Consider the following 24,480-nt stretch of genomic DNA (forward strand, 5'->3'; position numbering starts at 1 on the left):
TCCAGCATTTATTAATAATGGTGTTGATATTGCGGCACTCTGGATTTTTAAATTCCTAGATCATAAGATTTCAAAGTTGGAAGAACCTCCAAGACCATCTTTCCCGACCGCCTTTTCTTATAAAGGATATTGAAGTCTAGAAAAGGGAAATTAATTGTACAATGTGAGTAGATCATTCTTTTGGGAAAATTCCCAAACAAAGCAAAGTCCATAGTGGGGACTTTGATGTTACAGATGATTCATAAGTCAGATAGATAAATCCTTGACGGAGCCAAGAGTCTGATCACCTGGTTCAACCTACCTTATTGAATATGAACCCTAGCCCATTTGGTTTTATTTTAGGGAATTTTAAAACTAAAATAGTGAATAGCAAGCTGAGCCAGAATCTAATAGCTACTTCCTTATGACTCTGGGTGAAGTTTAATTTCCAATACTTTGATGTGGACAAAGTAATATTCAAGGTTTCAAAAGTTTCATTTCAAATACAAAACTAGAAAAGCCCCACAATGTAATAATGAGCAAATAACTTGTTGGTGACTGTGTGTATATGATGTGGGAAAGATTCCTTTCTAGATTCCCACCCCCTCTTAGTTAATAATGTAAATTACCCTTTAACTCACAAATCCTGGTCCCTTTGAATTCCAATAGAAGATCCGGACCTGTCCCAGCCCCACCCGGATCTGAGCCAACTTTGGGGCTGCACCCCAAAGCCCCTCGAGCTAAGTGTCCCATTATAAAAGGGAGATGCTGGGACCCCCTCTGCAGAGATTCCAAACATGCCAGCCATGTGAGGACCCTCTGTTCACTGGACCCTCTGTCAGGTGCCCTCTTTATCTCTACCTTCACCTATCTCCTACTTCCAAACCCAACAATAAACCTCTTTTATCAGTCTAGTTCTCTGGGCCAATAAATTTCTTTATTGGGAACTCAAGCCCTACTAGACCTCATTTACACCGTATCCTTGCACCGAATCTAGGGGAGTTGCAGGGGAGCTCTGATTCCCTGTACCCCAAACCTGCCACTAGACCACAACTAAACCCTAATTTCATTTAGGTACCCCAAATCTAGACCTCAACATATATATGTATTTTGTTATGGTTGAGTTGTATAGCAATGTCTGGCGCTTTCTGATTCTGGACTATACTGATGTTCATGGGGTTTTCTTGGCAAAAATGTTGGAATGGTTTGCTATTTCCTTCTCCAGTGGATTAAGGCAAACGGAGCCTTAGTGGCTTGCCTGAGCTTAGACAACTAGTGACTGTCTGAGGCTGATTTTGGACATGGATCTTGGGGACTCCAGGCCCAACATTCTGTCCACTAAGCCACCAAGCAGGCTTCAGGGGTTGTTGCCCAGTAATTTGCCCCAAATGACACAGCTAGTGAGTATCTGAGGCTGAATTTGAATACACACACACACACACATATATATATTCCAGAATTTGTCTGTCATATTTCCATATCTATTAAATTTTAGAAAGGAAGCTAGGAGTTGATTTGCAAAATGGACTTGCTGTGAGATGCAGTTAGACTTCCTGATGCCTGGGAGAGCTTGAAGTCTTGAATTGAGCATGGGGGTAAGGGTAGCTGCAATAATTATTGACAAGGCCATCTTTGAGATTGAAGAGTAATGGAAATAGGGGAGTATATCTGCTTTATAAGTAACATTCTACCCTGCAGACTTCTGGGAAGAACATTTGTATAGTCAGATACGGGACTACACTTTTGTATATATATTCATGAATCAAATCCCGATGGGATGTTTTTTTTTTTTTCTTTTTAAAAGATGACCAGTAGCTGGTGTTGTGGAAGATGGGCAAGTACAAAAAAGTGTGGGAAAGCATTAACGAGATTAATAGGGTTATCCAAAAAGGAAAGAAAAGGGTAACCTTTCTCCTGCTGGGTATCATCTGATCATTTTATTCCTTGGACTAGACTATTCTTCCCTTCTATTCTGCATAACCAAATTCTTCCCCCACCTTCAAGGATTAGAAGCTGCTATCTTTTTGAAGTCTCCAACCCACTAGGATTTATTTCTCCTCTAAATCCTGACACTTATTTAGGCATGATAGTGTAAAGTACGAGTGTAAAACCAGTAACAGAGTACTCTGCAAACCTCGTAGTGCGAAAGTTTAGTGTACCATTATTTAGCCTTGTTCCAAAATGGTTTCCCACATGTTGGCTAGTTTTGTCTCTCCTAGAGACTGCTGGCTGGACAGCCCACTCTCATCATTCTTGGATCCTCCCAGGGCCCTTAGCAGAGTCTCAGACGGGCCCATAGCACGTTAATTAGCACGAGTCTAAAAGGAAGTCATGTGTTCAGAAGGGCTGTGGAAGTAATGGGCTGGAGTCATCACTCAATTTACCCCTAGTCTGCTTCCTCTACACCCTCCTGGAATATGAGCGCCAAAACAGCACTACTCAGGCATAGTGCTCTCAAGATAAAAACTTTATTTTACAATTTTATAAAGCAGCTTTACATTAAGCACAAACGATCCATTTACTTTGTATAGAAACATAATACCTTTCCATCTGCAAAAAATCAAGTTTTGCTGTATATAAAACTAACATGTGCACATTGTGCTTGAATTGCAAAGTCTGTACAGCTTTACAAAGGACTACCCTTCAGAAGGGCATCCAGTAAACACTTTATTGCATATTTAACACATGGTATATAACCCACATGTACAACAAAGAAAAAACAAGAGAAAAGTAGTAGAAAGAAAAGAGTAGAAGGTGGATGAAAATAGCAGCTTCCAGTGCACAGCTTTCAGACACTGGTCGAGAAAAGAAGACTGCCACATTTATAGAGTTGTGCTTGTGTGTCACTGTTGCATATACTCACATGCATCGCGTTTCTTAGATGAAACCTATGTACAATTCTCCTGATATAAAGGTCAAAAGGAACTCGCATCTCTCCACTCTTGGATGATTTGATTTTACATGTGAAATGCCTAGAGAGGTTTGGGTTCAAATCAAAGTCAGCTACAGACCAGACCAATACATGTTCCATACCAGCCCCATGCCATCCCCAGTACCCAACCTCGCCCCTGGCAAAGCTTGGAACAGTGCGCAGCTCTCCCCGAGGATGTCTATGGAGGCAATTACAAACACAAAGAATGGTTTAGGAGGAACGTACTAATGTAGTCTCCATGCGCTTTTCCCCCAACCATGGTGTCACGGGTTCGAGGAACTCTCTTAGGACCAAAGAAATCACACAGCTGCTGCTGCTGCAGTAGAGAATGCAAGGTCAGACCAACATCACGGAAACCCCAATGCCATTCATTTCTGACATTTCTGGATGAAGTCACTGCATTTCTTTCCTGTGCAGAAGCCAGCCAAATGGTTAAGGCAGTACCATACACTCTCATGAATCCTCCTAATTTGAGATTCTTTAAGGTGTGCAAACACATCCGGGAGAAGCCCAGACCACTCATCTTTCTAGAATAGCCTCACTATCAAAAGGAATCAAATGGGATGATTACACAGACTTTCTGGATTCTGGCACTGAGAAAGAATAAACAAAAGCTCTAAGTTCAAAATTTTCAGACTGCAAAATTAAAAGTTAAGTAGTTAAACATATTGGTTACTTCAAGCCCGCTTCTTCTATGACCAGATTTATTTTATCACAGTGCTGACAGGCATCTTTTCCTCAGCTCATAAACCGTCTCTTCAAAATTTCATTTCTCTTTCTTAATCCAAAAGTAAAAGAGATTGCAGATTGACGGGACACATATTTGGTTTCTGGTGATCATTTGGTACAAATAGCCAAGCCATACTGTATTTGACAGGCTTTTTACTTGGAAAGCGGGGGACCTTATGGTTATAATTTATAGAAGTCACAGTATTGTTGTAAGGCATTAATATAATGGCCTGCAACCAACCAGTTACTAATAGGATTAAGACAAAGGCCAGTGGAAAATTGACTTCACCCCACCCCCACTAGCTCAATGATCTGATCAATGACTCTGAAGGCCTTCATCTATCCAGATAACATTCTTGTGGATGTGAGGGGATGTGGAATCTGCTCAAGTGTAGAAGCAGCTTCTTTTTTTTTTTTTTTTTTTTTTTTTTTTGTCCAATGGCTGAAATAACTTTCTCTAACACGGAAAAAATATTTAATGCACATTACAGCAATGACTTTCAGTTTGAAAGAAGCATGTGTCTCGAATTTATGTTTATACTACATTGTTCCCCCTTAAGAGCATGTATGGAGATGGGGGTGGGGAATGATTATAACAATGGACGCTAATTCAGAAAGCCCTTCAAGTGAATTACTCTGGGGAAAAGAAACTACTCAGGTGTATTATAAGTTTTAATTCAAGTTTTTCTGCAGGCTATGAAAATTAGATCCTTTATAAATCTAGGCTGACCATAAAGTTTCTCAAAAAATATGGTATCAAAACGAACAATTCTTAAGTATGATTCAAAATAACAATACAAAATTCCAGACAGTGACAAAAAGAACCCAATGCCATGGCAGAGGGGAGTGATTGATGATTAAACTTTCATCTGATTGGAGATCAAGTTTCATCAAAATGAATGGTAGTTTTGCAATTGTGCAGTCAACTATTTTCACTCTTATTTGTGCTTACAGAATGTAACTTAGAAGCCAGAAAACTGGCTTTATGTTTTTAATTTATACATTTCAAGAAAACCATAAGCTCAAAATATTTCTCCATATATACCAAATTTAACAAATGCTCCCCCCAAATTATTCTGTAGAAAAGAAACATCTTTTAAAAAGATGTACACAGTCCACTATTCAGTTTACAAGTAAGTAGACATTTACCTCATTACAGCACATGATTTTTCTTTACTCTGCTTCCAACACACACATAAATAATTTCATTTTAAAAGAGGCCACATACTAAATTTTCAGGCAAGGGCTAGACAGAGGGACTGTATGGCTATTTAATCATTTTCATATAAGAAGAAAATGATGTTTCCCCAAACTGAGTGTGAATTTCTTTAAGGCATGTCTAATCAAATTGGACTATAGGTAAGCAAAGTAAAGGGAGTAGCCTTTATTGAGCCCTCATGCTAGAAATGTCACTCACACTTGTTAACATCCACATCATGGAATGCAATGATTTTGAATTAGCTTTAAGGATCACTATTTTAAAGTGATCCATAAAACTCATTATGTGACCTTTTAAAATGTGCCTTGGTTTTTGCTATGAAAGCCTGACTGGTGGTTCCGATTTTGGTCGTGAGCTTTAGTTGTGCTTTGCCCTGTTGCCTTTGAGGTAACTCTTCCACCGCTTGACGAAGTCTCTGAAGACCGGGGCCTCGTCGATGGTACTCAGCAGCTGCAGCTGGTTGATGTGGGTGGTGTGGTAGTCCCAGCGGGCCAGGTTGGGCGCGCTGCCCAGCATGAAGTGCCGCAGGTCGTAGATTGTGCCCGAGCCGGTGTCGTACAAGGGGAGCATGGCCTTCAGGGACTCCATGCCACGCTCGTACAGCAGCCTGGCTTCTTTCCCTAGCTTTTCCCCGGCAGTTTCTTTTAAGTCATAGAGTCCAATTAGAGAGTACATGAAGCCATTTAAGACAAAGGAGCTAGGTGTGGTTGGATATTCTTCATACCAGTCATATTTATTCATGAAGATGGCTTTCACGCCATGTTGCTCTGACAAGAACTTATAAGGGGCCGTTGCCCGTAAAGCTGAGTCGAGGAATACGTGGTCCTTGGTTAAGAGATAGGCCCTCACTAGGGTGGAAATCGCTTGTCCCTGGGCCATGGCTGAGTACCAGCCGGGCTCTAAAGACCTGAACCCTTCGCCTAACTTTCGTGTCACCATGATTGGCCAGCCACCTTTTTCATCCTGGTTTTTGACCAGCCAGTGACTTGCTGCAAAGAAAGCAGCCATGTGAGCCGTGGTAGAGATGGTGATGTTGTCGAGGAATCCTTTTCCTTTTGCAATTAACCTGACTACTTTCTTGGGCATTATTTTGGTCTGCTTGACAGCTTTTGTGTTGGAGAGACCCACTCCTTTCCTCAGGTCAGTGACCAAGTCTCTCGTGACAGTGCTCCAAGTAGTTCTGGGCCCAATGCCATAGTAAATGTCTCTTTCTTTAAAAGCAATCAGCTGAGTATTTGAAACATAATGCACTGTGAAGAGCTGGTTTTTCTCCGTGGTCTCCAAAACCACAGACACGCTCCCATTTGTCAGTAACTTGAGGTCAAAGGAAATAATGAAGTCTTTTGTATTTCCAAGCTGTAGAGAGACGCCCTCACTGGTTTCTGGAGAGAGGACATACAAACATACACCCCCCCAAAAAAATAAGTTTGATTAGGAAAAACTATTAATTTGAACATTTTAGTTCAATTCTTCCTGAAAACTACATTGGGATAATAACACCTGATAAAAAGGTAAATCTCACTATTTCAAGGGTATTTAATATAACAAATGTACTCTTAAATTAAAATTAACATTTCAATTTAGGTGTCAGTTCATTATTTCTTATTGCTAAAATGAATCCAGAATAGCTTTTAAAAATTAAAAAAAAAAAAAAAAAAAGCCCTCTAACATTTCCCCACTTCCCTCCAAATTGCATAATATGCTTCAGGAGATTAAAAACAAATTGGTCAGATTATTAGGCTAGACTTTTTTTGTAATCTAATGCTGACTGATCACTGGTTTGTGGGTCTCTGGTAGTAACAACAAAATATCTATAATATGCTACTATCTTCTGTACTGCCTGGAATACAGCTCAAGAGAACCACAAATTCACTGATCAGGATACTTTATCCATAGGTAGACTGTGACTCTTCCACCCCCAGTGGTTTAGTGAATGGATATGGCCAGAAACACTAATTACCTAGGGGCTAATTTTCTGATGATAACACTGTTTAGAAGCCTAGCAGCAGAATTTAAATTCTGCTGGTATAAATTCTGAGAACCAAAGGTCACCTGATTTTTTGGGATAAATAGCTACTGAAATTACTTCAAAGATGTGTTTGCATCTTGCTAAGCTTGAGAACCAAGTTCAAGTTGCATCAGTTCTGGCAGAGGTACCAGATTTCATAGGTCTAGTAAAGCGAAAGTAATTTCAGCCAATTTAATGTCAACAGAAAGTCCTTAGTAACCAGCATTTCGGCATGATAATTAATGTTAACATTTTTAAATCAAAGATTATACTTCCTAGAATTCTAGTTCAATATATATTTTTATCTTCTCATTCTTTGAAAACCGTTTCTTTTATATGTGAATGAATTTATTGCATAAAAATAGATGTTATCTTCTCAGAAACAGCTTCCCATTTGACTTTTTAAAATATTTAGTAAACTTTCCTAACATGATCAAACAAATATTCCAGCTAATGAAGTTATTGCATACACACACGCACACACACACACACACACACACGGTATTGAAAAAGTCTTTAAATTTTAATGGCTTAAAAGTACTCTATGATTTTTGAAATACTCAGTCTACATATGTTGCAGTTGGAATTCTAACATTAGTTGGAATATTTGATCAAATGTGTTAGGAAAGCTTAATAAACATTTAGAAAACCACATGTGAGACAATTTCTGAGGCATTATATTGTTTTCTTCCCAGGGCCAAAAGGATACTGTTCTTCATGCTCCTCATATTCATATCACTCTTTCTGAATAAGCCTACAGCATGAACAAGATAGATAAATCAGGAAGAAGTTTGTAGCAGACAGTTCATAATCCCCCTGTGGACATAATTAACAAAATCTAAGAACAGGAAGGGGCCTTAGTTCTGACAGAGACCTCACACAAGAACCCACTCCTACTAAACAAGCAGTCATTTGGCCTTTGCTAAAAGTCTCCATGTGAGAGGGAAATCTACTTTTGGTCAGCTCTCATTGTAAGCAATAAGCCTTCCTTGTTGTTATGCTGAAATCTGCTTCTTTCCCACCTCCACAATTCTTCCTAGAATTCTGTTCTCTGGGTCCAACTCTTGCCAGTTTCATGATTCGGCTGAAACTCCTCTCTCTAAAAGTTACCACAGTGAATGGCCCCTTAGAGCCTTCTTGCCCTCCCTGTGCCAGAGCAGATCACCATTTCCTCCAGGAGACCGGCTTGTCTCTAGGTTTTTATATCTGATCTCCTCTTACTTGTCTGACCACTCCATATCTCTTCTCTCTGGACCCTTTCTCTTGGTTATCTCACCAATTTCCATGGTACAATGATCTATGTGTAGATGATCTCCAATTTATATATCCAGCCCTAATCTTTCTCTCGTATTACTGACTGCCTTTTGGATAGTTGAAACCGCATGTCCAAAATCAACAGGTCCACAACCGAATATCCGTTTTCTCCCCTTGAACCCTTTCCTTTTCAGAACTTCCCTATTACTGTTAAGGGGACCACCACATGCCCAGTCATTCAGACTGCCAATCTCAGGGCCATCCTTGACTCTTCAGTGGGCACTCTCACTTCATGTCTCCAACCTGTTGCCAAATCTTGTCTCACTACTTTTCCTCTATGGCATTTCTCCCAAGTGTCCCCTGAGTGTCCTTGCACAGGCCTTTGTTACCTCATGTCTGACTGCTGCAGCAGCCTTCTGCTTGGCCTCCCATCCTCCACTCACCTACAGAAGTGAATCTCCTGCAGCACAAATCTGAGCATGTCCCTGTCCCTATTTAATAAATTCCAGTGGCTCTGTTACTATAATGTCAAATCTAAAAGCCTTCGCTTGGTTTTTAAGACCCCTGATCCCTCTGGCTTTTCCAGGACCTATAATCTATCTAAAATAGCCTCTTGTTCCTTGTGCACAAGAGTTTGTCTCTGGACTGCAGACCTTTTCCCAGCAGTTCCTCAGATTTGGGACACCATCCCTTCCCAGCTGTTCCTCCTGACCTCTCTGTCTTCCATCAAGATTCAGCTCAAAGCTATCACTGGCAAGAAGTCTTTCCTGGTACTCTCTACTGCTGGGACCTTATTTCCCCTCAGCTTACACAGATATGTATGTATGTATGTATGTATGTGTGTGTATATATATATATATATACATATATATATATATATATATATATATATATATATGTGTGTGTGTGTGTGTGTGTATATATCGTATATGTATACAGTTATCTGAATGCTGTCTTCTTCAGTGGAACTTTAATTCCCTGAGGGTAGCCTTGGCCCATATTTTTGTCTTTCTTTGTATCCATCCCCCAAACTCAGCATCCTGCTGGGCATTTAGATTTTTGTAAACTTATAGACATTTAAAATATAGGCTAAATCTGGGAATAATATTTCTGCTATATTTATGTATTTTTTCAGTTCTTTTTATTTAAAGGAAAAAGTGAGCTTAAGATTTAAGAGAGCTGTATAATTCTGAAAAAATTATTACAAATTTCCAATTATTGTAGAAAGCATTTGGCTCTTCAAAAATAATATATGACTTACTTATAGTCATTTCTGGTTTTATTCTGGAATGATTTTAACTCACATTGGTTTTTTATTAATCCATTTCTTCTCTGAAAAGGCATTATCTTGTCCTTCACCTAGATTTTTTTCCCCCAATAATTGTTAAAAATGGTATTTTTTAATATACTGGATTTATTTAAGTGTCATGTGAAAGCATTTTCATTAATAAAGTCACTTATGAAACCAAATTAATTTTATGCAACATTTCCCTCTTTACTAAGACAGACTCATTAATAAGGATGTAATGTATTTTTCTCCACTAATCAATATCCATTTGAATTAATGAGCCCATTACCTGAAAAAGACAATAAAGAAATTTTTACTAGAAACTTGGGTTTGCTTATCTTGAAGGGAAAAGTTGTCAAGAACAACCTTGTGTCTTTTTAGAAGATAATTATTAAGAGGAAAAATGGTTATGGGATTTTATATTTTCTCTTCATCCTCTAGTGAGGGCAGAGTAATCTGCTCATTGTGAAAGCTACAATACAAATTTACTCATTTTAGCCTTAAGTAATAAACTGATGAATACTTATTACAGTATAAATAATGGGCAATTTTTATTTTTTATCTTGTGGTACTTTATATTCTGTACAGCTTGCACAAAAGCAGTTTTGGCTTGTGGTTTTCTGTGTGATTTTTAGTTAATTTGCCTTAGTTTGTCAAATTATCATATGCTTAATTTTATAATAGCATTTTTCTTTGAACTATGTTCTTCAATGAATCTACTGAAAAAGCCACCATCTTACTTTCTGGAATTATATAAGAGGTAAGAATAACTAAACAAAAAACAACAACAACAACAAAAAAACACTTTGGAAAAGTTTTTAGTAGCAGGTAATATCAAATACAGTATTTTCACCAAGCATAATGACACTGTTTAGATTAGGGAGCAAAGAATTTCCAGTCTCAGCCTAATTTTATCCATTCCATGGTAGGTCTTCTAAAACTATCTTAGGGTCATATGGCAAGCAGGAAGTTGTGATAAGATTAAAAGCTCAGCATTCAGGAGTCCAGTCTGTGAACTTTACACTGAGCTGCTGTATAAACTGAGCATTTTTGGCGTGCCTTTTTTTTTTTTTTTTTTTAAACAGTTTAATCTCTTAAAACAGAGGAAGTCATGGAAGGATTGATATTTTAGAATTAATTGTGACCAGCAAGGAAGAACTGTGACTGATTAAGTGGTAGTGATAAGCAACTTGGATGAAGAAACTAACATCTTAATATATTAACAGCTATAGAAAGAAAACTTAGCTCTGGATAAAAAAATCCAGAGAAAAGGTAAATACAAAAGAAACATATAGCTAAAAGAATAGTGTCCGTGTTACAATTCAGAATGACTCAGAGCAGCCAAAAATGGGAAAAATAAAAGAATGATGGAAGAGATAAAAGATGACAAAGAGCTGCCAAAGACTGTGGGTCTGGAAGAGAAAGAACAAAAATGATTGTTCCTTAATTGATACTCATGAGAAATATAAATTTAGAAAAGGATCACCCAGTTGCCCTTAATTAAATTCCGGTCCTTAGAGATAATGAACTACCCCCTAAGGTACTGAAAGACTTGGAAGTTATGATTTTTGACCTATTGTCAGCCATTTTTGAAAGGTTGTGGAAACTGAAAAAGTACTACTGTAGGAGTAGAAAAGCACAAATGTCATTATCAAAAAATAAAAAGAACTGAAATCTGCATTATAGGGCTGTATATTTGACTTTAATTCTTGGCAAACTACTAGACTATGTACCAAAGGGATTCTTCATTAACATTTAGAAAAAGGAAGTAGTCTTCACAAAGAGCCAAAGACTAATAATAATCATGACCAACTAACCTTATTTCTCTTTTGACACCGTTCTTAGCCTGATAGATCAGGAAAAGATTATCAGTATGGTTTGGCTAGGTTTTTTAGCTAAGAATTTGACAGAATTTCTCCTTCTATTCTTGAAAGTATGGAGAGTATGGAAGCTAGTGGATTAGACCACACGAAAGTCTAGTTTAGGGAGAAAGAACTGGTTAAAAGACCAGGATTAGATTATTCAACCACTATTAAGTCTTCTCAGAAGCCATTTTATCAATGATATATGTAAAAAAAGACACAGATGGTAGGTTTAAAAGACTTATAAGTGACATAAAGTAGGGAGGGATAGCTGAAACTTTGGATGATCAAGTGAAAATCCAAAAAAGATCTTGACAGGTTATAATACTGGGTTGAATTTGACAAGATGAAATTTAACAAGGATAACTGTAAAATAGATTTAGTTGTTGTTTTTTTTTTTTTTTTTAATTAACTTCATTACAAGATTGGGAAAGAAATGACCGAGAAAGGCCCATACATAGAAGATTTGGGGATTTTACTGGATAGCAACCTTAAAGTGTGTCAGCAGTTCAGCAGCACAGCTCAGAAAGCTGTGCTTTCTTAATGCTAGGTGTCCAGTATTGTACATTCTGCCTTGGTCTTAGAAGATTTCAAGTATTGTGTTTAGTTCTTAGGCATCATGCAATCTTAATGCTAGGTGTCCAGTATTGTACATTCTGCCTTGGTCTTAGAAGATTTCAAGTATTGTGTTTAGTTCTTAGGCATCATATTTTAGAGAGAACATTGGTAAAAATAATATAATTACAATTATTTTTTGTGCTTCAAGGTATGCAAAGCACTTCTTATTCAACATCCCGTTCTGTCCTCACAATAATCTTATTATCATCCTCATTTTATAGATGATGAAACTGAGGCAGATATAAGCAAAATGACTTGTCCAAGGTTACAAAGTAAGTATCTGAGAAGATGGATTTGAACTCAGGTTTTCCTAATTCCAGATCCAGTGCCCTATCCACTATACCACCCAGCTGAGTGGAGAGGAGATCTTTATGATAGAAAGAAACAAGATTTGGCAACAGATTGGATATGTGTCAAATGTGAGAGTAAGGTGTCAAGGATGACTGAGATTGCAAACCTGAGTGACTTGACAAGTTAGTGCTACTCTCAACAGTAATAGGGAGGGATGGGATTTTAGGGGAAAGAGGAGGTCTGGTTTTGGATATTCTGAAATTGAGATGCCTCCAGGACATTTCAATCAATATGGGCAATAGGCAGTGATGACCTAGGACTAGTGCTTAGGAGACAAACCAGGGCTGAGTATATAGACCTAAAAATTATCCAAATAGAAATGGAAAGAGGACCCAGACAGAGTCTCAGGAAACACCTGTAGATTGAGGGCATGACATGAAGGAAGATGAGACAGGCCTCAGGAAAACCTGCAGGAAAGTGCAGCCAAAAGCCAGTGGCAAACGTTGCAGAGAGCAGTGAAGGGTGAGGGCTGAGAGGAGGCCATCAGATCTGGCAGCTGAGATAACAGGATACTTTGAGGAGAGAAGTTTCATTTGAACAATGAGCTTGGAAGCCATATCATAGAGGATTTAGAAGGAGTGGGGTAAAGGAAATGAAGGCACAAAACATGGAGATGGCTTTTTCGAGTACTCTAGCCAAGAAAGGAGAGATACAGGAAGATAGCTGGTATGGTTGGAGCTAGGGAGCATTTTCCTAAAGATGGGGAGAGATATGGGCCTATCTGTAGGCATCAGGGCAGCAGCCAGCAGATCAGGAGAGAAGGAAGATTAATAAGACAGTGACAATGAAGGGACAGTCTGTTGAGGATGACTAGACTGGTATTAAAGGTGCATGTAGAGGGGCTTCTTCTTATGAGCAGTTAGGGGCACTTCATATGAGATGGGGTTGTGAAAAGGGAGAAAGCTGGGGGAGAATATTTGAATTATATGAGATAAGAAGGAGGTGAGTCAAGAGGACCTTTTCAGGGAAGCAGCTTCCCTCCATCCTCCCTCTCCTTCCCCCAGCAAAATATGATCAGCAAGGGGTGACTGCACATAGATAACCCACACTTGGTTTCTCAATGAGGGGGGAGTGGTGAGAGAGTGAGGAAGGATTCAGAATTCAAAATGCTTTTTAAAATATCAACAATTGTTTTTTACATGAAATTTTAAAAACGGTAAAATATGATGCAAGGTTGCTAGCTAAGAAGGTGTTAGGGGAGGAGATGAGAGGCTTGAAGAGGGCTAAAACCATTTGGAAAAGCAGCTGTGGTAAATGAGATAATAAACTGATTAGGGAGGTGTAAAAGGACTGTCTTCTTGTAGTGAGGGTTTAGGTGACATTATGTCACATAAATCTGTAGTGTATCCCGTTAGCATTAGGCTCCATAATTTTCTCTAGCTCCTTTCAGCTCTTCTGTATTCCTAGACCAAAGTGTGAATTTAGATACAGATTCCAAACTTTTAAATGTAGGAGGAGGAACATTAGAAAAATCCAGCACTTTAAGTCAGCTTTAAAAATACAATTTTAACGGGGCAGCGAGGTGGCGCAGTGGATAGAGCACCAGCCCTGAAGTCAGGAGGACCTGAGTTCAAATATGGTCTCAGATACTTTAACACTTCCTAGCTGTGTGTGACCCTGGACAACTCACTTAAATCCCAATTGCCTCAGCAAAAACAAAAACAAACCCCCCCCACAATATTAACATTACTAATCCAGTCATGTTAACAACATTACACTGTACCTAAATAGTGTTAAATTGTCTTTCTCTACAAAAAAGTACTGGAAAACAAGTGTTATTAAAATACCATCTAGAAAAGGTTAGATTTATAAATCAAATCACATTCTTTTATTGACTTTTATTTGGAAATTTGGAGATGTTTTTCCCAAGAAAAAACATTTGGAAAAAATAAATAAAATAAAAATAAAAACAAGGAAAACATCTTTTAAAAAACCCATAAGATCATTTTTTTTTTTATTCCTAGTTTTCTTATATTTAAAATGAGAGGAGTTGGATTAAATGATTTCCAAAATATCTTGTGGCACCCTCTATCTTGTTTGATGTTTTGGGGTGTTTATATATTTAATATTTCTGCTTAGAGGTGTTAATATTGTTAGTATATTTTGTTTAGTAATCCTCTTCAGTTCCTTATGGTAACAATAAGGGTATTTGATATTACCATAAATTATAAGAAATGAGTATTTTTTCAGACTTTGAAAGCTGGATACGATATGGATTAGAAATATTGCAGAATGTAAACATCAAATAATTATAGAGAAAAAGAAATGAAGCAATCCTATATCAAATCCACATTAAAAGAACTATCTTTTTTAAAAAAAAAAAAGATTTATCAGCTATTAACCTTAAAAGTAGCAAACATTCTAATATAATAAATAATTTACCTGGAGCAACAAATTGTTTAACATTGGTGAATCTAGACTTATCAGCCACATTAGTCATGAAGCAGCCTTTTGGCACAGTCCAATCATTAGACCGACTGTGTTTGTCCTTATCTTCTGCTGTTTCATAAACTTCAATGTGTGGGGGCTTCTCAGTTAGATTCTTGCTGTAATGACTTAAACCATACTGTGCAATCTGGATTGGATAAAAATAGCCTTGAGGTCCCCATTGAGTGGATAGTGGTACACCTATAAAATAGAGAAATAAAATGAATGTGTTAAAACATTTAAAAACCACTTTTGAATCCTACTCCTCACTGTTTTATTATGGTATTACCAACTTCCAATCAGTGATTCTGATAAAGAAAATCACATTCTAAAAAACTAAATTATGTTGTCTTTATATTATTTAAATTAAACTGTTTTCTCTATGATATTTAACTGTTGATACCATTATAGCACTACTTAAAAATTAAGTGATCTTTTAAGGCTCATCATTTCTTCCTGAGGATTAGTAATCCTATCCAGAGATAGGATTCAGTTTCATACATTTAAAATTTTGTGAATGGAAGCAAATATCTAATTTTACTAAAGACACTCATAAAACTTTACACATGAAATTTTATTGGATGTCAAATGTATCATCAATGTCAAGATATGGTCTAATAATTAAGCATTATTAATTTGATGATTAAAATATTTGCTAAAAAAAATGTCAGCCATGTTCAAGGAATTTAAAAGACAAAGAATGGACCTTGCCCTGTAAGTACTTGTTTTTAATAAAAGGTCCTTGAAAAAAATTTTTTTAAAAATAATGACATTTAAATAAACTATATGAGGATGGGTAAGAAAATGTATTGTCTTAACTGTAATATTCAATTTTTAACTTAAACATTTAAATGTATATATTCTACATAACATGAAATAATATGAAGTGCTATGTAAATGTCTAGTGCTTCCATCACTATAATTCCTTAAAAACATGACACATTGATAAAAATGTGCTAAATATAATCATCCATATGTGATTTCTATGAGGAAGTTACTCTAAGAAGGGAGCTCTTAGACATTAAACTTGCTGGACAATATTAGAATAAAGGAGAAGTTGGTGATTAACAGTTCTCATTATTTAGTGATTAAAATTAGAAGTCAAATTCAGGTTTGAAAAAAGAAGTATTAGATGAAACAAAGCAGTAAGTTCCATATTTCAGGTTACTGCTCAACTTGTTCTGATAGTCTCGGGTCCATTTTTTGCTAATATGGAGGAAGAAGGGGAGAAACAGGGCCAATGCTGTTACTTCTATCTATTCTAAATTTCCAAGGAAGAAAAAAAAGCTTTTAATAGCATATAAAGGTTGACTTGTCTTCCTTAGAAGGAGGTTGTGTTCTTTATGGATATCAAAAGTGCAAAGAAATAGTTCTTAAATACTATTATCAGAGGGATATCTTTCTAGCTCCAACAGTAAATTGCTAATGATAACAGAATTGCTTGGGGATGATTTTCAGTATCACTTCCAAGATAAACTTTAGTTTTAAGGAAATTCATAATAAATCATAATATGTAAATCCAGGCAGAGATCTAATATGTATGATCTAGTGTAAGCAGACTTCTTCTGTTTTCTTACTCCCAAAGTAGATTTTTCTCAAAGTTCAGCTGAACCTGTTAAATGTCTGGACCTTAATCATAATGTAATTTTATGCAAACTCTATTAAAAACTGGCTGCTCATTTGTACATCATATTATCTATTTAAGAAGATCATTGTGAAGAAAGTGCACAAAAGACCTTAAGGCACTATAGGGATGTGAATTATCATCATTATCATTCTACTGCATAGATGTCTGGGTTCTTAACAATACAAACCTGTATGAATGGACAGCAAGAATTAGTGACACTGAAATGAGCAAATGTGCCATCTAGTGGCAGCCCAACTCAAGTTTCAGATGGGTTAGTGCTAGTTTTCTAAAGGGTACAAAGAATGTCTTCTAAACCTAGAGAATGTTTTTATTTTATTGTCTATGAAAGAGAAAACAAATTTATTAAGTCAAAAAGATCTTAGAGATCGCCTAATTCATCTTCATATAAAGATTAAGAAACTGTGGTCTCTGTTACATCATTTTAAAGATAATGGATTAGTAAGAGTTCAAAAGTTTGTTTCAGTTATCTTTTGGCTGAACAATTATGATATGGTAAAAGAAAAATACTAAGGAAACAATAGAAAGCCAAAAAACTTTGCTTACAAAAGAAAAGTATCTTTCTTCAATTTGGCTAATAAATTAGATTTGAAAAGTAATTTTAGAAGTTCACAAATCATCAATGAAAAGACTTACCTCTAAGTAACCCTCTTGTTCTGTTTATTAATGAGTAAAGACTAAGTGCTTTTGCACTGAGTAACTCTTAATCTACATAAAAATGATCAATAAATACAATTTAGGAGATAGAAAATGATTCTGTGGTAAAAATAGAATAAGGAATTATATGTCTCCCACTATTTCATAACTGTTGATTGACTTATTACAAGTGATAATATTTAAGGTTTGGTCCTTCTTTTCAAGGAGACTCACAAACTACTTGGGGGAAAAAAGAGCCATGAAATGATTGTGAACAATATTATAACTTGATAGTTCAAAGGAAATGGAACAGGATAGAATAGTCAGGAAAGAGTTAATAAGAGGAAGATGGACCTGATGGAGGCTTTGAAGGCTGTGCAAGCTTTGGTTAGACAGAGGAAAATGGGAGAAGGCATCTCATTTTATGAAGGGTCTAGTCTGGCTGTCTCAGAAATGATGTGTATGAGTTCTAATAAATTAGAAAGGCTGAGGAGATGAAGTTCTTTTATTCTTATTCCTTTATTTATTTGGCATAAGTAAATTTCCCAGTTACCTTGTTTTTTCCCTTTAAAAATTATTTAAACTCCTCTAACTGGTCATATACTGTATACCATATTTAACACCAGGGCTTCTTAAACTGTTTCTGCTCATCATCCTTTTCTGTCTGGGAAATTTTACATGACCCCATCTTGATTCTGAGGTGTTTCTGACTGCCTTTGTGCTACACAGTGCAGTATATACATTCAGGATCAGAAACAAAGCTGCAATGAAGTCACTCAATGCAACAAGGGCTGCCAGAAACACCCTGGATTCATTACCTGTTTGATTCTGAATTAATTTTTGGTTGTAGTGTTTATAAACCTTTTACTGTTGCCAAATTTTTTTGCCAATCCTACATTCAGTTATAGATACCCCCATATGAAATCTCAACTCAGTTTGACCAAACCCTTTCCTAACACCATTAACTGATCTAGAAATAAACACGATGCTGGAACAAGCAAACGTTTGTTTTGGGAACAATGAGATGGTAACATAGTAAGTATTGAAAATAGAATAGTATACAGGAATGCTCAGATACTTCTCATGCACCTAAAGAATATTCCATTCAGTTGGAGGGGATGTGGGAAAACTGGGACACTGATGCATTGTTGGTAGAATTGTGAACAGATCCAACCATTCTGGAGAGCAGTTTGGAACTATGCTCAAAAAGTTATCAAGCTGTGCATACCCTTTGATCCAGCAGTGTTTCTACTGGGTTTATATCTTAAAGAGATATTAAAGAAGGAAAAGGGACCCACATGTGTAAAAATGTTTGTGGCAGCCCTGTTTGTAGTGGCCAGAAATTGGAAACTGAGTGGATACCCATCAACTGGAGAATGGCTGAATAAATTGTGGTATATGAATGTTATGGAATATTATTGTTCTGCAAGAAACGACCAACAGGATGATTTCAGAGAAGCCTGGCGAGACTTACACGACCTGATGCTGAGTGAAATGAATAGAACCAGGAGATCATTATACACTTCAACAATATTATATGATGATCAATTCTGATGGATATGGCTCTCTTCAACAATGAGAGGCTCCAAATCAGTTCCAATTGATCTGTAACCAACAGAACCAGCTACACCCAGCGAAAGAACACTGGGAAATGAGTATAGACCACAACAAAACATTTCCACTCTTTCTGTTACTGTCTGCTTGCATTTTTGTTTTTTTCTTCTCAGTTTATTTTTACCTTTTTTCTAAATCTGATTTTTCTTTCCTGTGCAACAGGATAACTGTATAAATATGTATACATATATTGTATTTAACATATACTTTAACATATTTAACATGTATGGAACTATCTACCATCTAGAGGAGGGGCTGGAGGGAAGGAGGGGAAAAGTTGGAGCAGAAGTTTTTGCAAGGGTCAATGTTGAAAAATTACCCATGCATGTTTTATATATAAAAAGCTATAATAAAAAATAAAATTATAAAAGAAAGAGCCAGGTTTATCATTAAAAAAAAAGAATATCCCATTCAAAGTATGAAGAGGAAGGAGCAGAAAATGCAGTTCAGGAGTGTGGGAGTGTATGATTCTGGTTGGTAAAAAGAATATTAAATAATTCTCATTTTCTTTCAGTGTATAAGTAATCATAAGGGGGGGGGGGGGGGAAAGGAGGCAAGATGAATAGAGATGACTCCTCAGAGATCAAAGCCTGGTCACAGCTAGCTAATCTGTTGGGAGAGAAAGCTTTCTGATTGTCACTATTTTATTTGAGTACCAGACAATTGGCCAAATGCTGTTACCACAGGATTGGGCTACGATGTGTTAATGATGTCTGGAAAATGCTGACAACAATGTTTAGGAAGATATTTATGTCTGCAAGCACTTTCATGCTTTCTGGAAAAGAATAGATTGAACAAAATTTAACATTTTCCAATGATTCATAGCCATCATTTGATCAATTACCATACCATACTACAAAGCTGCACTCATGAACTGACTGCTCAGATATGCAGTAATATGATCCCTACACCAAACATCACCAGGCTTTTAGAGTTCCTGTACCTGCTTTTAAAAAATAATTTTCCTTGGTTCTAAGTTACAAGGTGCCTCTATCCCCAGCTGGCCATGTGCCTAGCTTTAAATATCAGTCCTATCTATCTCCTTCTAATAAACTTCAATTCTTCTGTGGGAGAGGGAATCAGTCAAGCAACTTTAGAACTATGCCTAAAATATGTAGCAGGAGGCTATGAGTGAGTGCCTAAGTAGCTCTCTTATGAGTCAAGTGTATATAAACATTATTTTAGAACTTTAAATTTAATGACGTCTCTTATTAATATTGAGCATTAAAAAAAAAGTTCTTTTTGGATTCTTAGCTATTATCCAGAGTCAAGGTTGCTTGATAAGTGATTTCAGAAATGAGCTGTGATTACTGCAGTGTTTTCTGGAGAGGGGAGGGAGAAAAAAGAAGAAGAGGGAGGAAGGAAGGAAGGAACAAAAGAAGGAAAGAAGGAAAGCAGGGAGAAAAAAAAAATGATTCCTATTTTGTCAGGCACTGCCCTTGCTAGATTCATAAGATTAAGATGGAAAATTCCTTTAAAATCTTATTTAAAACCCTCACTTTACAGATGAGGAAACTGAGGCTCAAATCTCAATCACTGCTCCAGAAGAATAAGTGGCAGAGTGGAGACTTGAACGTAGATCTTTAACTCCCAATCTGGTACCCTTTTTAATTATATCATGCTGCCTCTTTGAGAAAGTGCTACAATGAGCCAAAATTTTAGATTTGAACTAATAAACAACATCGCCTCTCTGGGGGGGCTATCAAATAGGAGAATGCCATAATGAAAGCACTATTTTAGGATGATTAATCTGGCAGGGATATGCAGGAATGGGAAGGACTATATATAGGGAGGTCAGTTAGGAATAATATGGTACTTTAAAATTTACAAACATTATTTGCATATGTTATTCTATTTAAAGCTTTACAAGGAGCCTCTGAGATAGGTACTAAACATTTACGATATTTGTTTTCCAGATGTGGAAAAAAAAGGCTTACAGAGGTTACAGTTACAAAGCTGGCATCAGGAAGTTACTACAGTAATTCAAGCACAGTATAATGACTGCCCAAGCCAGGGATTTTTAACTGCTTTTTTATGTAGTGATTTCAGAAAGTAACAAGAATCTCCTTGACCAAAAAATTGTCTATCACTCTCTCCCGCTTTGGCAGTCTGGTAAAGCCTATGCTATGGGCCCCTTCTAAAAATGTCTCTTAAATGCATAAAAATATATTTGGATTACAAAAGAAACCAATTATCTTGAAATACAGTTATCAAAATACAAGAAAACTCAAATTCACAAGTCCTAGGTTAATAAGAACATTTGGTCTAAGCTAAATTTGTGGGGAATAAAAATGAAAAGGAGGGCCCAATTCTCAGGAGTCATTCTGAAAGTATTAAGGACCTTTGGCATTGTGGACTAGCACAAAATAGAAGGCCTGGAAGTTAGGAAGCTTTGGATTCAGGTCTTGTCTCTGAGAAATAAATACTAGCTATAAAACCATCAACATGTCACTTAACATCTCAGTTATCCTAACCAATTCTTTTAAAAAACATCAGTTGTAAGAGCTTCCTTTAATAGAGATTTTGGGTTTCTAGGCTAGAAGTTAGTTATATTGATTAAAAACACTTGGTTTAGAGGGAAAAATAAACATCCACTAATTAAAAAGTTTTTGGTGAAGATCAGAAGGAAATAGTGAATGGTTTTAAAAATTTTGATCTTATGGCTGTGGAAGACCAGGAGGCATGTCTGACCAAAATAAGGAAAAGCAGAAAATCATTTCCTGTTGTAAGGAAGATTACAGTTCAGTTTCTGACATTTTCAGTGATGCTGGGGAACATGTAACTAGAAATATCTTCTTATTGAAGGCTAGGAATATAGGAAGCTGAATTGTGAGATCAGGGCTAGATAAAAGAGAATGATTTTTATTTGAATTCATACTTACTCAGGTCAACTAGAATATTGTAACATGATATTTTTCTGCCAATTACCAAAAAGCTCCTTTCATTCTGACCCTTCTTTTCTCCCACTTCCCACCATCATTTTCATAACCTCCAACTGCCTCTCACCCCCTCCAAACAAAGCAGAAATCTGTCCTTTTTCCTAATCTGCCAAGGGCAGATTGCCAAAGGCAATGTTTCTCAAGGTGACAACAACCTAATCTGATAAACAAATCCTACATTTTAACAGTGGCTTTCTGGAAACATAAAATCTGAACTCAAAGAAGTTATTTATAGAATGTGAACTTCAGGCCTCAGTGACAGACATTTTTTGGTTCAGGAAGGTCTTGTTATTTCCTGAAATCATATCATGTAGATAGCTATCTAGGGTTCTATCTTGACCTGAGGGAAGAATGCTTTTTCTCTATGACCGTTGAAAAGACTGAGGGCCAAACATCCTTTAGTTCCTGTTGAATTAAAACAGGTGGTTTTTGAAACTATTTCTAGTCATATGAAAAGATGCTCCAAGTCATTATTAATCAGAGAAATGCAAATTAAGACAACTCTAAGATACCACTACACACCTGTCAGATTGGCTAAGATGACAGGAAAAATAATGATGATTGTTGGAGGGGATGTGGGAAAACTGGGACATTGATGCATTGTTGGTGGAGTTGTGAGCAGAATCCAACCATTTTGGAGAGTAGTTTGGAACTATGCTCAAAAAGTTATCAAACTGTGCATACCCTTTGATCCAGCAGTGTTACTACTGGGATTATATCCCAAAGAGATTATAAAGAGAGGAAAGGGACCTGTATGTGCCAGAATGTTTTGTGGCAGCCCTTTTTGTAGTGGCTAAAACTGGAAACTGAATGGATGTCCATCAGTTGGAGAATGGCTGAATAAATTGTGGTATATGAAAATTATGGAATATTACTGTTCTGTAAGAAATGACCAACAGGATGATTTCAGAAAGGCCTGGAGAGACTTACACGAACTGATGCTGAGTGAAATGAGGCAGGACCAGGAGATCATTATATACTTCAACAACAATACTAGATGATGACCAGTTCTGATGGATCAGGCCATCCTCAACACGAGATCAACAAATCATTTCTAATGGAGCAGTAATGAACTGAACTAGCTATGCCCAGAAAAATAACTCTAGGAGATGACTAAAACCATTACATTAAATTCCCAATCCCTATGTTTATACACCTGCATTTTTGATTTCCTTCACAAGCTAATTGTACAATAATTCAGAGTCTGATTCTTTTTGTACAGCAAAATAATGTTTTGGTCATGTATACTTATTGTGTATCTAAGTTATATTTTAATATATTTAACATCTACTGGTCATCCTGCCATCTAGAGGAGGGGTGGGGGGTAAGAGGTGAAAAATTGGAACAAGAGGTTTGGCAATTGTTAATGCTGTAAAGTTACCCATGCATATATCCTGTAAATAAAAGGCTATTAAATAAAAACAAAAACAAAAACAAAAACAAAAAAAAAAACAACAAAACAGGTGGTTTCCCTCCCGTCTTCCAGAAGAGCTGGGGAAGAGTTAGGCAGTGACACTAACCTTCCACACCACTTATGCACTTGACTCTATCTCGGACTTCCACATTGTAGCCTTCAAAGGACATAAACACTCCATCAGGGTGATAAGGCGCTCTCTGTGCGTAGACTTTGGAATAACTGTGAGAGAACTCAAACCGATCATAGCCGTCGTACTGGACCATCTTCCCATAAACTTCAAAGTACTTCTCTACCCAAGAGAAAGGGAGGAAGATCTCATTTCCCTCTCGCCTTCCTTTAATTGTGTGTTCATCATTTATCAGACAGTCAATCTCTTCATACTTGAGTCCCAGAACTCTGTTGCCCTGGCTGTTGAAGCCTCCGACTACAGGGGGAGCTTTCTGCTGCTCCTGCGGGGATGCTTCCTCCGGCTGCTGCCTGGCTGCATGGTTCACGCTATCGTCACTCTCAGAAGCTGCTGCTCTTTTTTCTAATCCGTCTGCTCTCAGACCTTTATTCCAGTTTCGTGGAAACTGAATAGCCTTATCACTGGAACACTTATTCCACAGCAGGACTGTGACCAATGTGAAGAGCGCACAGATGACAATCAAAGTCTTGTAGTTGACCCGAGCTGCCAAGCAACGCATATTCAGACCATACCTAATGGAAAAGAGAAAAAGTCCATAAGACAGTGAGTAGATATTATGATCAGATTATAATTAATTATTAAACAATTTTATAGTGTTATGCGCCTCCTGACAGAGAAGTGACAAACTCAAGACACAGTGTCTTATATATAAAACTTTTTGGATATGGTCCATGAGAGAATTTATTTTGTTTGACAATGTGTATGTTATATGAGTTTTATTTTCCCCTTCACTCTCTCCTACTCTTTTATGGGGAGAGAAAATAAATATCAATTGAGTACTTTTTAAAAAAAAGATCACCATTTATATGGGAAAATCACATTTCTTTCTCCAGCTCATTTTACAAATGAGAAAACTGAAGCAAATACAGTATAGTGACTTGTTCAGGATCACACAGCTATAAAGTGCCAGAGGCTGAATTTGAACTCATGCCTTCCTGATTCCAGGAGTTTCCAGAAGGAAATTAATAACTCTTTATATAGGGACAGCCTAAGCCATTTTTTTTCTGGACAGCTCTAATTTCGAAGAAGTACTTCTTGATAATGAATTTTGAAGCCTGTTTAACCTGCTGATCACACAATCATAGAATTTTAGATCCGAAGGGGAATCTTGTTTAAGCCAGCACTCCAGTTTTAGAAGTGAATAAAAGTCCAAATAAGACTAAGAAAGGGTCTTTTTGATTTTGCCCTTGCAGCTCTAAGACTTGGTACATGGCAGGTATTTAAATACTTGTTTAATTGAACTGAAGAAACCAAGATCAATAGTGACAATTCCCAAACGCAGTATTTGTGGTAACTGAGATTGGAATCCTTATACCAATTTTAAAAGACACTGATCTTATGGTCAGAATTAATGACCTTATAGTACCAATATTAT

At 36.9% G+C, this 24,480-nt stretch overlaps 1 protein-coding gene across 3 annotated transcripts in view; it reads right to left on the bottom strand.

Moving 5' to 3' along the window:
• Nucleotides 1–2,428: 2,428 nt before the first annotated feature.
• The window catches only part of GLCE (glucuronic acid epimerase), a 136,320-nt gene continuing 114,268 nt past the window's right edge, over nt 2,429–24,480 (bottom strand). For 2 of the 3 annotated variants that reach the window (XM_003755686.4, XM_023498328.2), the window contains 3 exons: nt 23,022–23,617; nt 14,623–14,868; nt 2,429–6,241 (listed from right to left, as the gene is read on the bottom strand). In XM_003755686.4, coding sequence (XP_003755734.1) covers nt 5,217–6,241; nt 14,623–14,868; nt 23,022–23,604 — 1,854 coding nt within the window. In that variant the 5' untranslated portion in view covers nt 23,605–23,617 and the 3' untranslated portion in view covers nt 2,429–5,216. Of the gene's footprint in view, nt 6,242–6,523; nt 7,622–14,622; nt 14,869–23,021; nt 23,618–24,480 lie in introns of those variants that run through there. The other variant, XM_031955311.1, reaches the window with a different exon arrangement.

Source organism: Sarcophilus harrisii, chromosome 2, assembly GCF_902635505.1.
Source record: "Sarcophilus harrisii chromosome 2, mSarHar1.11, whole genome shotgun sequence".
NCBI lineage: Eukaryota > Metazoa > Chordata > Mammalia > Dasyuromorphia > Dasyuridae > Sarcophilus > Sarcophilus harrisii.